At 38.7% G+C, this 17,247-nt stretch overlaps 1 protein-coding gene across 6 annotated transcripts in view; it reads left to right on the top strand.

Annotated features, from left to right (window-relative positions):
- Positions 1-616: 616 nt before the first annotated feature.
- Positions 617-17,247, top strand: part of VAV2 (vav guanine nucleotide exchange factor 2) — a 158,284-nt gene continuing 141,653 nt past the window's right edge. For 2 of the 6 annotated variants that reach the window (XM_072431117.1, XM_072431115.1), the window contains exon 1: positions 620-1,328. In XM_072431117.1, coding sequence (XP_072287218.1) covers positions 1,125-1,328 — 204 coding nt within the window. In that variant the 5' untranslated portion in view covers positions 620-1,124. Of the gene's footprint in view, positions 1,329-9,919; positions 10,341-17,247 lie in introns of those variants that run through there. The other 4 variants (XM_072431116.1, XM_072431112.1, XM_072431113.1 and 1 more) reach the window with 4 other exon arrangements.

The raw sequence follows: 17,247 nt of genomic DNA, 5'->3' as shown, positions 1-17,247 counted from the left end.
CAGTAGTATTTGCTGGAATTGTAATAAAAGCTCACTTTTTGATGACGGGCTTGCTCAGTGAAGCAATAGATAGTGCTGTGTTAAAGATACCAGAGTAACTATTCCTGGGACTTTTCTACAAATGCTTCACCACTGCGTTTCAGAAGAAAAAAAACAGAAGCCAACTGGTGCCCCAACTCATTGGGAGTCCAAATATAATTGAAACATTATTTCTGAGTTGTTAGATCTTCCTGGGCTAATTTGACATTGGTAATTGTCATACAATTACATTGTAAATCTGTATATAAACTGATAAAAATGCAGCAAAATGGTCCGGTTATTTTTCCATGTGTGGTGTAAATATTAATTAATACTAATAATGGAAATATCCTTAGAAAGTCTGGGCTGGTATAAGATTTTAGAATGCTGACAGCGGCACTCTCTGGCTATGTGCAGAAACCAAATGTTTTGATTAGTTCTAATTGTTATACAATTATCTCCATTTCCTCTGAATGTAACAATAAATATCAACGTAGAGGCATTGCAGCTGAACGTCTGTCTATGCAAAGCCCCGCCTCCATTCCTGGGATCAGCACTGCCCACTCCAGGGATCAGCCCCAGGAGCGCGCTGTCTCAGATAAGCGGGAGCGCGCACTTTAGGAGAGTGGAGCTTCGGGAGAGGCAGAAGAGGAAGAGCTTGGGCCCTTTGTTGTGTGTCTGTGGCCCCTGGATGAACAATGCCCGAACAAAGGAGAAGAATGGAAGGAGCTGAGCTTTGCTCATAACACAGAGACGAGCCGCTAGTTGTCCCCAGTCTGTACCACAAGGAAGTCTTCCCGGCATTGCACAGTGCAAAGGTTACACTGCACTTCTATCTCTGACACACACTGTACACCCTTTTTCTGCCTCTCACAACGGCACCTATACACAAATACTATACACTTAGCACTAATCTATACACACTGTATGCCAAGCACCAACATTCATTTGGTACTTTGCATTGATACACACACTTTGTACTCGGGACTCGTACACAAATTGTACACATCGCACCCTCCTGCGATGAGCATTCTGTCACCCTAATCCTGGCCTGATCTGGAGGACTCACTTCTTGCCCCTGGAATTTACTCACTCACCTCTCTGCCATGGAGGAATGGAGACAATGTGGCCGTTGGCTGATAGACTGCAAAGTTCTGCCCCCCAACCACAGGGTGGTCTTGCCCTCTGCAGTGGTATTCGATTTGGCCCAAGCCCTTCGAGATGGGGTCCTACTGTGCCAGCTTCTTCACAACTTATCGCCTGGATCTATCGACCTCAAGGACATCAATTTTCGCCCTCAGATGTCACAGGTAATTGGAGGCATCTTTTGGGTATGAAAATAAGGGGGGGGGCTGCTTTACTCTCCTCATTAGATAAATATCTTGCATATTGAATCCTTGTAGAATGTGCGCAGAAAAAAATCTTTGTGCCCCATTTGCCACATAGCATCTGTGCCCACAGGGTGCACGCATGTGTCTTTTTTTACAAATTAGCCTTTGTCACACTAACAAATTTACACCTTCCATGTTTGTGTCTAAACAAGCTGCTACCGGTATGTGATTGTCTGATGGTTATTGCTTACCTTCAGTTTCTCAACGCTTAGGATAGCATACGTTGGCACCCATGTCAAATTTGTCTTAGGTTTGTGCCACCCTTAAATTGTTATTCTGTTTTGTCATACATATTGTATGCCCACAGCACATTGTTTAGATTTATACAATTTTGTCAGCAGTAAATGTAGTATATTGCTGTGGGGGTTAATCATGGGTGGCAGTGCTGCCAGTCTCTGTGACATTACTATGCACAGCAGATGTTGTATTGCTCCTAAGAGGCTCCCTTTCGGTAACATAGTATGTCATTGTAGCATATGGAATTCTGGTCACTCATGACGTCCCCTTTGGCTGCTGCTAAAATCTTTTATTAGGATTATTTTGGTGGTAATTAACAGTTTAATTTTGCTCTGACCTGGCATAGTAGAGGTAAGGTGGTTTTAGGTATAATCATTCCTGGTTGGTCAGTTTGCTAGCGAGAGGTGCCCAGGGAATGATAATGATGTACCGAATTTAGATTGGAGGTTGGGTTCCTTCTCTGGCTCCTTTTGTAGGGCAGCCGTTGCCCATGTGCTTCTGGCCCATGAGCTGAGTCTGGCCTGGCCTTAGGGTTTCACTCCTTTCTAAAATGAGGTAGCGTCACAAAAAGTTATATTTTCTTTTGGTGGGTTATGTTGCATACAATATTCAATCCAAAATGGTTTGTGGCGCTGTTAAAGCACATTTGTGCTAAGTGACATATGGAGGCAGTCATTGCTGACTTATTCTTTTATTACTACTAGCTGCTTGGCAGTCATAGTGATCCAATATTTAGATATAAATACCCGGAACAAGTGTGCAGATTAAGAGTTAGGACGTTATTCAAAATTTGCTGTCAGCATATTTATTCTGGGCCAGTACTTAAAAAAAATATATTGAAGCCCGTGACAGCCAAGTAACTAACATTCTCAAAAGTCAGCCTACGTAATAATCGTGAAAAGTGCACTTTGTTAATTTAATGATATGATGTACTTTGGTCCCCTTTAACACCCATTTAGCTAATTATCAGACCAGTAAAGGGCAAAGATGACTGCATTATCCAATCAATAGCTGATCACAGATATGGAGAAAATGCTGCAAAATTCATTCTTGTAAATGTCTGTGATTTTCTTGATTTTTTAGGTTTGTTTTATGAACTGAACAGACATTGAACCACCACACACAGGGAAATTTACCACGATGCTCACAAGTCTTGAACTAGCTTAAGTAACCACATCAACAGCCTGTTATGCTATTTTAAACTCCTTCATGTAATTGTTGGAGGAGCATCCCAAAAAAATTGCAGGTCATTGTATGTGGCCTTAACAGAAAAAAATATTCTCAACATGCTTAACGTGTCCCGTGCACGAATTGACACAAGTGCCATTGGTCATTGAGAACATCTCACAAATCCCACAGTCAGTTAGGTTTTTTCCCCTAAATAGGTCCCTTTTAGTGTACTCCTGGGTGGTATGACTGAGTATGGATACTGGTTAAGAAAATTTTTACAGAATATTCTTTTTTAAGCCGTACAATAGTGTTAGTGATTAGCAATGTGGTCATTGTTTTGTATTTAGTAAAACTGTGTGTTTGTTGAAGAGCAGAAAGTGTAGGTTGTAGATGTTTTTTAGAGTAGTCAGATTATGACATGTCAAACAGTTTAATCGATCTGTATGTGATAGAAGTTCTCCATTTCCTCTTATATGAGGGTGATAAATCAGACATATTATTCAGCATTAATGTCTAACAGAGGGCATATGTATAAGTGTACATTGAGTCTTTTTTTATCATAATGTAATTATTTTCCTAGACACAATAAATAAAAATTTAAAACATATTTAACCCAAATATGATAGTTACTGTGGGTGTGTAGGCAGACTTTGTTTCTGTCATCTTAGTACTTGCTGTATGTCTGCATTACCCGAGACTTGCATTCTCTTTTGACTTGACTTAATATTACTATTACCAAGTAATATATATATAATAATACCAAGCTATGAAATAAGACACTACCAGTACTCCACTCAAGACTGTACCGGTGATTCTGATGTAAAGAATATGTATATACATTTGAATAGTAATATTTTGTATGTATATTCCTTTTTAGATAAGGTTTAGAATGAAAAAATCACTTTTTTTTTTCCATTGCTTTTTAGAGGGCTGACATTAAAAAAAAAAAAGCTTGCCCCCTTTTGATATTTTTAAGAAAAGTTACAATTCCTCATATCTACTTTTGTTTCTGACTCAGCATGACACCCAGGCTTATTTTCTAATAGAAGAAGACACTGAGAGCCTACATATTTCTACAGGTTTCTCTTGTGACTGGTGTACAAGGTGCTGAGAAGTTCCTGGCTTTGCCCAGAAAGAAGAGAGACAGAGTTATGAAATAACACATTTACTCAACATATTCCCCCCTGAGACTGATGCATTTGGTACAGCGTAGTTGCAGCTTTTGTAGACTGTTCAAATAAAAGTCCTTTGGTTGGGCCGCAAACCAGCTCTCAGCAGCATCTTTGACGTCAGAAATGTCCTCAAAATGTTGACCCTTCAGGTGTTTCTTCAAATTCGGGAACAGATAAAATTCTGAAGTGGCCAGGTCAGGTGAGTAGGGGGGGATGGTGGACCAATTGGAAACCCAGGGTGTTCAATTTGGTAGCCACACCATTGGACGTGTGCGCAGGTGCATTGTCCTGCAAAAAAAAGGATCTCTTGGTCAACTTTCCACAGAGTTTCGTCTTAATTGCCTCCTTCAGCTTGTCCGGGAGGTTAGCATAATACTGTCCGGTGATACTAGAGCCCTGAGGTAGGTAGTCCACCAACAGACTACCGTCTTTGTCCCAGAAAACCCTCTGGGTTCGGAACTTCTTCGGCCGCAGGGATCCGTTGTGGCGCCATTTCTTTGATTGTTCCATGGTTTCAGGATCATAGATGTGGAGCCAGGTTTCATCCACTAACTTAGCCAAAAAGTCCTGTGCAGCTTCAAAATGGGCCAAAACGGCTTTGGATGCTTCAACTCGTTCCTTCTTCTGATCACTATTCAAACATTTTGGCACCCACTGTGCTGAAAGCTGCGCATGTCTAGGATAGTGGTGATAACAAACCCAACACGCTCCAGTGAGGTGTCAAGTATCTGGGCTATCTTTTTTGCAGATATTTGCCGGTCCTCAATAATCAGCTCATAGACAGCATTGCAGGTTGCCAGGTCAGTTGAGGTTGGGGGGCGCCCACTGCGGGGCTCATCTTCAACAGTGAAATGCCCAGTCTTGAAACAATATATCAAGGTTTTGACAGTGCTGTAGTAAGGACACTTCTCCCCCAGTGTTTGTAACATCTCAGTGTGAATGTCCTTTGCTGACTTTCCCTGGAGAAACAAAAACTTTATGACGGCCCGTAACTCCAACAACGTGAAACTTGCTTGTGCCTCTGCGGTCACCGCTTCTCACTAAAAGAAAAAACTTATTTAAGAATTGCGAAGACCTGATATTTGCACAGTGACATACTAAGATATTAGGCTGTCATATGCCCCCACACTCATTTTTCTTTTTCATCTGAAAGGGGGCAAAGCCAGGAACTTCTCAGCACCGCTACGTATGTTAAGCTCTCTGGTGTTGTACTGGCTGGTTTCAGTAAGGAGCACCTGTTACAGTATGCAAATTTTTTTTTATCAGTGGAGCGTTTAGAAATGGTTTCTTATCGGAAGTTTTCAGCCTTTATGTAGAAACTATGCAGGATATCTGATATGTCTACAGCATGGTCACTGGACACCATAAAATTCTCTGAACAAAATGTTTATTGATTTTTCCTGAAACCTCAGCTGAGCACCATTTGTATGTAACATAGCCACATAACACCCCTTTTGTGTCCCAGTAATTGTCCCATATGTTACTACAACATTTATTAGGGATTTCTTTTAACTTGATGGTGTTTTCATTCCCTTAAAGTAAACCCAAACTTTGAATATAGTAGGGAATGTGACAGTTTTACAGTTTTCAGTAGCCTGTGCATACTTCTGAAACACTCCTCAACTTCCAGACCTGCTTCTAGATTCCAGTAATGTGTACACATCCCCCCACCTACAATTCAACACTAGGGTTTGTAAGCAGCAAATTGCCATGCATATGGGCTGTCACGTGAGAGCAAAGGCAAATGTGCATAGCTCTATGTAAATTCTGACTTATTCTCATAAACCTGGCACTTCCAATACAAGATGGCTACAAACCGTAGTGCTGTCAACCACTAAAATCAATCAACCTCCAAAAACTAGAAAGTTACTGAATATACAGCTCATCATTTCTCAATTCTGAATGTTAAAAACACTGGGTTGCAATAGACAGTTTATTTTTTCACAGAAAGTTTTTGATTTTCTGAAATTAATTTTGTGGCTATATTATACAGTCAGTTTAAATGTAAATGTTTGGTGGAGTTCTGCTTTAAATTCTAGCTCCTTAATTAGTATTCTCAATTATACTACAGACATCACTACATTTTTAAATACAGTTAACATTTAAATAGGATTTTAGAAGAATATTTAAAATGGTTTTTTTTTAAAGTATGTATTTTTGTGAAGGGGTACACATGTCTAAAAGTGTGTACTGCCAGCATTTGTTTCCTGCGATCATCTCCTGCGGTTACCAGGTGCTCTCTTCATAGTACACAGCCGCTCTCTCCTCTATCCTTTTCACAGTGATTGACAAAATACATTAATTACAACTGACAAGTGCAGCCTTCCACTGCCCTCCATGTGTATACCGGCACGCATAGAATAGCAGAGTTCACAGATGCCACAAATTTCATTAATACTGACACATAATTCTCTGGGTGGCAGAGGTATAGTCCACCCCCTTCACTGGGCCTTTCTAGCAGGTGCATAGTTTATACCCCATGGGTAAAATGGGTGACTTTACCACGATGTCCCCTGAAAAACAATTGTTTTTGTCCTCAAAGCTTAACTAGCTTCTTAATAATTTAAGAAAAAAACAATTGTTTTTGTCCTCAAAGCTTAACTAGCTTCTTAATAATTTCAGGAGATTACTGTGCTGATGTTTTGAGGTCTGCACATCTGCCTCAGCCATTACATAGGGGTCTCAGCACTCCTTCTTAAAAAGAATAAGAAATGTTTACTTATTTCACATTAAAAAAACACGCTGCGTAGATGTAGATATTTACCCAGGAACTATGGTGGGGAGGGCTCCACACCAAAACATTTATTTAAAACCGAAGATAATTCAGTCTACAAAAAATCCTTTAGACAATGTTACATGTTGTAATTACACTTTTCTTTGCACTGTGGAAATGCAAAACCTTTTAGTTGTTATGCAAACAAATGCTTTGACACCATGGTCACCATCAACAATTTCCAGCAGTCTGCCATGCATAATATTTAAACAAATAGATTGAGACTTATTACTTTCTTTAGGTTAAAGACTTTTTTTTACTAACCCCTTGCTCTGAATATTTCTGAAAAAAACAAAAATTTAAATGGTTCCCTGTTACTCATTCCTTACACTTCTTGCTCATTCCTAACACTTCTTGAATTCTCTTTCGACTAAGGAGACTAGTGCACACATATACATTTTAGTGATGTACCACTATAATTGAAGTAGGTGCCAAGGTTAATGTTCCTATTAAAATTGCTCCCTTCTGCCAAAAACCTCAACTTCTAGGTGGCTTCCATGCTGGCAGAGTATGACCCTTGCTGTCTGTATACATCCAATAGTTTCTCTGTAGAAGTTATATATGCAACCCTGTGAGTCAAATCTAAAGCTCTGCCTTTTAGCCTTGCTGATTTTAGGTCTGCAAAAGACAGGCCTTCTATTCTAGCTGTGGTTGCTTTCCAAAAAAAAACTGTAATGTTGCGCACACTTTTTGTTTTGATGTATTTTTTATTATATATTTAGCTAGTTCAATTAGTTTTAATTAGAAATACATGTAGGCTGAATTTTACGAGGGGGTTTCCCAATCATAAGATACATTTTTGCCCTCCATCTTTGCTCACTTTATTCAAAGTCTTAAAAAAATGCACAACCAAGGCTTTAGTGCATGGGATCTCAATACAGAATTGATCTTTATATTTGTCTGTTTGCTCTGCATGCCCGCATCTTCCAGATGTTTTCATTTGGTTCAGAATGTTCTAGTTGCTTTTATTTTGTCTCTGAAAGTGTAATAAATATGATGTACAGTTGATTTGTGGTTGACAACTTTTTCCTACAATCAGACTCTTGCATGCATCCTAAGCTGACTTTGCTTTTGATGTGTGTTTCTGCCATTGTCTGCCATAAATCCTGGGAAAGTTCACTTTACAGAACCTTTGATGGTGGACATTTGCAGTTCTAGGTTGAAGCAGGTACACATCAGTTTTGTATGTATGTATTCATTGTGTAATGCCATGCAGTGTCTGCCATCCTGGGACAGAAAAAAATGATTGCACTGTGGAGGCAGTGCACATCCATCATGTTTTTTATGCCTGTTCAACAATACGCAGTGTCCATATGTTGCCATATTAGCTTTCCGTCTTTCTTCTTATCAACCAACCTTTGTTTAAAAGTGAAAGCGACCAGCATTACTGAACATAAGGGTATTATATCCCTAATTTAGATTTTTTTTTTAGTGGTATATTGTATTCATGATATCAATCATGAGTACAACCAATCCAAAACCCCCAAAATAGTACATAAAAAACACTTTTAGTGGTACATACTGTATATAGAATAAATATTAAAATAACGTTAAACATCACCGACAATATAAAGTGCAGTATCTGCATGTGAAAAGAAAAGAATTCCTATGTTGTTCAATAGTGCTTTTCAAGGTCTCAGAACCTTCTACTATGTGTGTGTGTATACATCTCATAGGTATATGCATATTATGTATACGCACAGCCTGGCCAAAAGTCACACGCGCTAATATTTTGTTGGGCCACCTTTAGCTTTAATAATGACACAGTTGCTATGGTATAATTTTTAATAAGCCTATGCAATTTCACAACATTTATTTCCATCCAGAGTTGCATTATTGTTTCATCAAGGTCTTGTATTGATGGGGGGAGAGTTGAACCGCTGTGTAAATTCTTATCCAGGACATTCCAATGATTCTCATTGTGGTTAAGGTCTGGACTCTGTGATGGGTATGAAAATGATGTCTTGTGGTCCCTGAAACAAATATTTACAATTTGAACCCATGATCCCTGGCACTATCACCTTGGAATATGCCCGAGGAATCAAGGAAATAAAATATTGGTTATCCAATATATTCAGTTAGTCATCTGACCTCATTTATGGGCATATAAGATTGCTGAACCTAGTGATAATGCCAAGAACTACTTTAACAAATAAATAAATTACAAAATATCAATAAAAATAATAAACCAAAAAAACAGCTTACATGTATTTACCTATCCTTAAAGACCTACGCAGATGGCCATCATCTGGATGGCACACAGCAGGGGTCAAAGGAGTAATAGGTTTGGACAAAGACAATCCATACCTTCCAAACATATACCAAAAATTACCCTAACATTATTATCCTAAATAAAGCAGTGATTGCTACCTATAACCTGCGTGAAAATAAAGGAAGTATAAATCACCACTCCCATGTGACTATCTATATTTTGATATCATGCATCCTAAAGATGAGAATATTATAGAATAGCTATATACAACTTTCCCATTCAAGTAATGAATACATAGGGGTAATTTCATAATATAGTGAACAAAAGAGAAACTCTCCACTATTTCTGGACTATGCTTAAGGTTATCTTCAATAAAAATACATGCAAGATATATATACAGTTTTAAAATATAGATTAGCCAAACTGTGCTTGCCTCTTCAGAGAGCAAACTTCTCAATTCTCCAATAAACAGTAAAAGGGGGCATAATAACTTCCTCAATGTTGGTTCTACCTGTGCCTCTATTTCCTACATATACCCCCATACCGTGCTGTAAGAAAAATAGCTTAAATGTTTATAGTTGCTCTTGTAGATTGTATTTGTTCTGCTACATTAGCATGCACCAAAGGCAGCTGAAAAGCTGCAATTCAGTATTGGATATTTCCTATGATTTACCAAAGACTACTTGCTCTGCTTCAGTGTGGGCAGTGTGGGCTTTGCAGTCAACAAGACTGATCTGTAATATGATATAGTTGGTGAGGGCACAGGGTCCTAAAGAATAGACATTTTAAATACGAAAAACTAATTTCTCGCTTGCTTTGAATGTTGCAAATTTAAAAGACATCCATAGATTTTTGAGTTAAAGTACAACACATTGGCTGTAGATCTGAATTTCATGGCAGTAATACCCATGTCTAGTGATCTTCTTTTTGGTGGGAACTGTAGCTGGCCAGCTAAAACCTGTCCTAGGTTATTAGTGCAGTATATTCTGTATACACCTAAACCTGCCAATAACCCCACTATACAGCTCATATGCTCAAATGTTTAAGCTAGACGCAGAGTTATCACTGTATTTTATGGTTGTGAATGTTTATAACAGTTATATATGCATTTTGTTAACATAGACAGAAAAAGAAAATATACCTTTAAGAGTCATTATCTAGCTAGAAGATAAGCCAATCACAGTGAGTCTTACACTATGCAGAGACTTCAACCAATCACAACCAGCCTTACACTGTGTCTATGGGGAAATTCCCTAGCAAACCATGCTGTATTCAGCGTGCTAACAGAGAGAGAAGAGAGAGAGCGAGAGAGAGAGAGAGAGAGAACAGCCAGAGAGTTTCATAGAAGTAGACAAAAGGCCAAAAAGGTATTTAATGCAGTTATATAGATTACTGTAGTTTAATAGTGATTGGGACTCTCTGCTGAACCTGTCATGTGTTTGCTTGCAGTTCCACCATAAACAACAAACAGCATTATTATCTTCAGCATAAACAGCATCAACATTATCTTCATTATCAGCATAAACAACACATTATCAGCATTATCATTATCTTCAACAGTATCATCATTATCATCAGCAAACTAACCAACTTCATCATTTTGTGATACCTTATTCAACACATGTTTGTACATAGACTTTCTGCTGCAGAATCAGCAGTGTTATATGAAGAAAGTTTGAAGTTAATAAAGAAGTTATCTAAAGCAGCGGTCCCCAACCTTTTTGGCCCCAGGGACCGGTTTCACGGAAGGAAATTTCTCTGAGGACCGGGGGGGGGGGAGGGTTTGCACAGAGAGAAAAGAGAAGACATACTCTGGCGGCTTCTCTTTTCTCTCTGTGCACCTCTGCTGCTTCAAAGCGATCACATGACATCTGACAGCCAATCGAGCTGCATGTCATGTGCTCGCATTGCTTGTACACAGACTACTGTGTACATTTACCGGCATCTCATACAAACACTGCTGCGGACCACTTCCGGTCCGCGGATGGTGGTTGGGTGCCGCTTCGTTTTCAATAATGGATCATGTACTCGCGGCCCACTTAAAACACCGCCGCGGACTGGTAGTGGGCCGCGGCCCGGTGGTTGGGGACCGCTGATCTAAAGTATTTGGTGTGCTCTTTAAACCTACTACTTTTATGGAACGGTATTAGAGGAATTATAGGGTAAAGACAGTCTGATCGGACTAAAGAGAAACAGAGATAATAATTTTTCTAATGCCACAGCGCACAAGGCACCTCATGGTGCTGCGCCTGCCACAGGAACCCACAGAAAAAGGTTTGCTAAACAGAACACTGCTGCTTGTCTGCTTATCCAGCATTGCTTACTTACCAGCAAGTAGTAACTAATCAAGTTTTTTTTGCTGTTCTAGCAGTTGCCATCACTGAGAAAACTGATAATGTAATATCCATTATAAGTATAAGTCCAAAACAATTACCTTTAGGAAAAAAGTTGGCCATTGCAGCCCCTATATTTCTATCTAGGAAGAACCCTTTACTGTATTATATATTGTTAACGAGAAAGCATAAATCTTAATAAGAACTTGCCATTATTGGAGCGACTAATAGGCTTCTTTTCTGTACTGAGTGCGAATTAACATGTGGACAATATGCGGCATGTCGCGATGCAGGGTGCGTCCAGCTTGTCTGACTCTAAACTGCAGCCCGTGAAATCTCTTGCTGGAGCTAAATCGGAACAAGGATTTTGCTTACAATCCTTCATGATGGAAGTCCTTCATGATGGAAGGAGAAGATATGTTTGTTCCTGGCAAGAGATCCGCTGAGCTCTTTATTCTGTTATGGAGAGAAATTGAAATAAAGCGAGACTGTCTGAAATCAAAGCGCTGCTTGCAGATTCCCACTGTTCTCTATGTTTTTCTCTCCACTGTACAGAACAGGACTGAACTCTTTGATGGAGCAAGATATTGTCTTTGCTGCTCCCCGTTGATGCGTTCTGCTTTCCACTACCTCCCATACAGGAAGATTCTCCTCTCAACTCCAAGACACCATAGCAGTTGCTTTGTGTCCGTGCTGACTGGCAGCAGAAGAGACTGAATGATTGTAGCACCTGCTTTCTAGGAAGAAGGTGGATAGATGCAGTTTGTGCCATGTCAAAGACCCTTCCAGTGCATAAAACAAACAGTTTGACAGACTTACATCTTATTTGTTTCCAGATCGATATAATTCCGAAGCTGGCTCATCCAACATTTCAGGAAAAAATGCCCTTTTTCTGACTATACATCTCTGTATGTTTAAACACTCTGGGGAACTGCTTCAAAGAATTTGTTGTTGATTTATGTAAAACAAAATAGGGCAACTAATGGGTACTGAGTTTTTCTTTTTCTGTTTCACACCTACCCGTATACAAGGCCTTACTTTTTTTTTTTTTTTTTGCATAGTAGTTGTCAATAATAGGCTAGTAATTCAATATAAAATGAATAAAAAAGTCAGATTTTATTTATTACTGTTTTGGAAGCAAAGTTCTCTTGTAGACACCTCTTCACTGCATAATGGATACCTATGACCTTCAAATTGTGCAGCATAAATTGTCAGAAACTCTTGTCTTATCTGGCTCTTCTCCTGGAAAGTGTGTAAAACTAGTGATTACACTTAACAGACTGTATAGTATAGGGGAGTAGAAAACCATAAATCACTGGTTAAGCTACGTACACACTTCCAATTATTATCGTCGGAAAACGAACGACGAACGTTCCTGCACGATATATACGAACGATCGTATAGCACCGATCCTGCACATAGAGGTAACGACACGATCGTTCGTAGATATTGTACACACAATAGATACGATCGTTTAAGCGATAGAGGAACTATGTGCACGACAGGAAAGTGAACGGACGTTCGTTCATCACGCATGCTCTGAACATGGACGATCAACGAACTTTCCTCGTTCGTCGGCGTCGTTGGTTACTTTTTTACGAACGATTTTTTGCCCAATCGATCGTTCGTCGTTCGATTGGAACGATAAAAATTGGAAGTGTGTACACACCTTTACTCTTTGGCCTTTGCTAGAAGTTTGCTCTCTTGCTGCATTGTGATCCTTTAATCTCCTTATCACCTGTTGACTGCTTTGGAAGAAATTGTTTTTTTGTTTTTTGTTTTTTTACAATATCTGGCAGAATAAACATAGAAAAGTCAATGTTGTATTAAGTAGTGACTTGTATATGGACATGTTCATCTAAATAATGCCAATTTAAATTAAAAATATTTGCTGCATATATTGTAAAGCTGAACACCATCCAGGCACAAGTATTAAGGAATTGATGTCTTCCCTAATTGTCTCACATAACATAAATGAAGTATTTTTCTGAAAATGTCATGTAAAAAGCAGAATAATATGCTAGTGACATCAACAGAGCCTTGCACATGCCAAAATTATGCAACGAAGAAAAGGCCAAATACCTCTTCTGGTTGCTGGTTAATGTTGACTTTGGTGACGAGATTGGGGTCATCTGTTCAGCTAAAAGAAAATTCATTTTGCTCAGCTGTCAGATTTCAAGGTGATGGATGAGGTACCTATTGACACAGCCCAGACTGGTCTGTGGGGTCAGAGCATTGCGTCAGTAGAGGATCTCTCCCTGTAGTTGTTATAGGAACAGGCTGGGAACTTTGCCAGACTGAACGATAATCTATTTTGTAATATTATCTTGTTTCTTTCCCTTTCTGTAAGAGCTATCCTCATGGCTGGCTGTATGCCAATTGTTTTCTTGGCACATTTGCTGTCCTAATATTGTATTAAGTGGACGTTCAGCATCCTGAGTCTACTCTGATCAGTCTTGAAAAGAATTTAAGGAAGTCCTGCAGCTGAGGAATCACAATCCACTGTGGGTTTTTATACTGAAACTTTTAGTTCTATACTAGCTAGAATTGTACAAGTTAACTAGAAGTTGTCTAATTAAAACAGGTACAGCTGAACACTATACATATGTAACATTGCAACACAAGCTTATGATTATGTTAAATGTCTGCATGCATTGAATTGCTGAGTGGTTTGTAAGTTACCACTCCTCAACTTTTTTTGCTAAGCAGGTCAGAAAAAAGCAACATTGCTCCAATTTAAAAAATTTCCTTGTGGTTTATATAAGAACATGCAGAAAATATGTTGTACATGACCTTCATAGCAACAGATATAGCCAAAAGTATAAGCATATCTCTCACGATGATTGAGTGTTTGTGTTTTCAGTGATGGTACAGTTGTTGCCACAGCATACAAAGAATGTAGTTAGTTGTGTATTTTCAACCTTGTAGGTACTTTATGTAGAAGGTTCTTTATGGTTTCAGCATGACTTTGCCTCTGTTCACACAATCGGGTTCATAAAGCATGGTTTGACTTTTTTGATGTGGATGAACTTGAGCAGGCACAAAGACTTGTCTTCAAGATTATTTAAATACTTTTATTCAGGAATACAGTTATTATTATTATTATACAGTATTTATATAGCGCCATCATATTACGCAGCGCTGTACAAAGTCCATAGTCGTGTCACTAACTGTCCCTCAAAGGAGCTCACAATCTAATTTCCCTACCATAGTCATATGTGATTAATGTAGTCTAAGGTCAATTGTTAGGGAGAGGCCAATTAACCTAACTGCATGTTTTTGGGATGTGGGAGGAAACCGGAGGAAACCCACGCAGACACGGGGAGAACCTGCAAACTCCATGCAGATAATGTCCTAGCTGGGAATCGAACCTGGGACCTAGTGCTGCAAAGGCCGGAGTGCTAACCCCTGAGCCACCGTGCTGCCCGTGGACGGGCAGGAATACAGGAATACAGTTATTCAGTACACCGATTGTGAGCATAGTCGTCTTGATAAACATCATTAGATTACCTTATACTTGTTGTTTAGTCTAAATGGGCAAAATTCCCTTAAATACTCAAAAATCCTCTGAAATTCCTTTTCTGTTTTAGCCAACTTATTCTAATGGTTTTGAATTTAGAGACCCAACAAGCTTATGGTGAGGTGTGGTGGTCTAGTGTCTATGACTGTTAGGCTATATATGATCACTAGTTTTTTTTTATCAGCCTTAGTGGCTATTACATGTAAAACAATCTTGCGAGTACAGTTTCTCAACCATGCAGGAACCCCTTAAAATACCTTTTAGGTATTCTGGGGACCCCTTTTGTAATTACTATATCTACAACTTGCAGTACATGAATGTGGTGGTGGGTAGAAAGAATGCCTCTTAGACTGCTGGCTATTGGAAAGGGTGGGAGAGGGTGGGTTAGGTCAGTTAGGGGGTAGGAGGATAGGGGATGGCCAGAAAAAAGTAACTCTTATCCTTATTAGTTTTTTTTTTATTTGCTGTTGAAATGTTGGCAATGTCACTTTGGCTTTACAATGTCTAGGAAATTGATAACCTGTACTCAAGTCTTTGCCACATCTTATGATCACACTGCTAGCTTTTACTTCATTCGCTCTGCTTTCATTGACTACACAAACCAGTTATTTCTACATTGGCTCTCTGTGATCACATGACATTAGTGATATACAAAGTATTAAAAAAGATATAAGAATTTTTTTTTATTAACTTTAATCTCAATATCTAGTAAATCTCTCTAGTAAATAAAACTCAGTGTTTGGATTAATTTTTATGTTAACAAACATCTACATTGCGGTCACCTTTTCCACACAGTGGTGGGCTTGGTGTAATTTCTGTGGTGTCACAAATATCTTTATTGGAGAGGTGAGATAATGAGGCCTAATATATTCTTATTTTAATAAGGACAAATAGGAGAAAAGCTGCCAAATTTAGGAGAATTAGTGTGATCAGATCTCTGCGGGGTAATTCTCTGTCACTTATCCAGTAAGCGGACCATCTGGAGCCAAAGTGTAATGAGCTCAAACTGAATATAAACATAGAGAAAATAATTTGTTTTACATAGAATATGGAATTAGGGACAAATCGGATGAAGAACAGCCCATAGGGCATATATGAGGCCACAATGTGAGGGTTAACTCCGTCTGTCTTTACAAGAGACCCCACTGAGCACTGTACTTCCCTTTCCACATGGGAACGGGTTAAACATGGAATCTTTTTGTTTCCTGGGTAATCTTTGTTTTTTTATTTTTTTTTTTTTTTTTTAATTTCTAAGAGAAAAATCTGCTGCAATGGATTTGTAATGTGATTCTTTCTGGGAATAACTCATTTGTATAGTTAAATCTTGTCAAAGTCATGGCAGCTAAGGAGCTCGCTGGATCATTGTTGCCACCAGTTGTGGAAAGCTTTAATGGCCTATAATGCATTGCCCAGCCATGTCCTGAAGGCTTTAATTTTTATAAAATGTCTGGGGTCTTAAAAAAAAATGGAGTCACCAATTTAAATGATTATTAAATATTTTGCCAGATGCCCCTTTTTTTGAAAGTCTATAAAGGGAAAGGCATCTTCCCACAATATTACCTAGTGGACAGTAAGGCTTACAATAAATTTATAGGTACTCTTCGGTATTGCTTTAGGAATCAGGCCACTCCTGACATTCAGACATTCCATCTTAAGAACTCCAAAATCAATACACTGTTTTAAAATAAGTTTGACTCTAAAAGGTCAACACTGATTAAAAAACAATCAGTAAATTGAGGCCAATCATTCTGCTATTTTGTTCATAGAAGGGAGGCTGAAATGCCAACCCAGTACCTGACTCACTCTCAGATTTTGTTTCTGTTTCTACCCTCTTCATTATGTAGTGTTCATATTAATGCTTGTGGTTGTAGAATTTGATGTCCAACAAGTTCATTTAGGCGTGATGGTTTGATGTCTAAAAGCATTTGACCATATGTTGTGGGATATACAACATTTTTGTATAAAATATAAACTATAATCCACTGTCTTGGTGTATTCTTATATAGATAATATTATATATTTATATATAACTATAGTATTATATAACGACTGCTGTGCCTGGGGATTTTTTATTCTTTATGATCTCCCTACTTCTTGTTGCAGTGCAGTCTGCTTCATACGTGAAATGAATCTGACAGTATTATTATATTTAATATAGAATATATTCTCAGCAGAGCTCTTGTTTGTAAAGTAAAGAAGAGAGGTGATGAAGTACAGGCCACAGCTGAGAACTTGTGTCCTTGCAGGACATGTGAGTCACTGCTGCTTTGTCTCAGATCACCAGGACAGACTTTGAATGAACCCCTTTTTTTTTTTTGTGTTTGGTTTTTAGACGTTTCTGGACACATTTCTGTAGCTTTATTTAGTAGTCCCCCTTATGCCTTGTATGTATTTAGGTTTCCAGTGATTGTCTTCCAACAA

Source organism: Pyxicephalus adspersus, chromosome Z, assembly GCF_032062135.1.
Source record: "Pyxicephalus adspersus chromosome Z, UCB_Pads_2.0, whole genome shotgun sequence".
NCBI classification, from domain to species: domain Eukaryota; kingdom Metazoa; phylum Chordata; class Amphibia; order Anura; family Pyxicephalidae; genus Pyxicephalus; species Pyxicephalus adspersus.
Note: the sequence above shows the minus strand (reverse complement) of the source record. Positions and strands in the feature narration are given on the sequence as shown.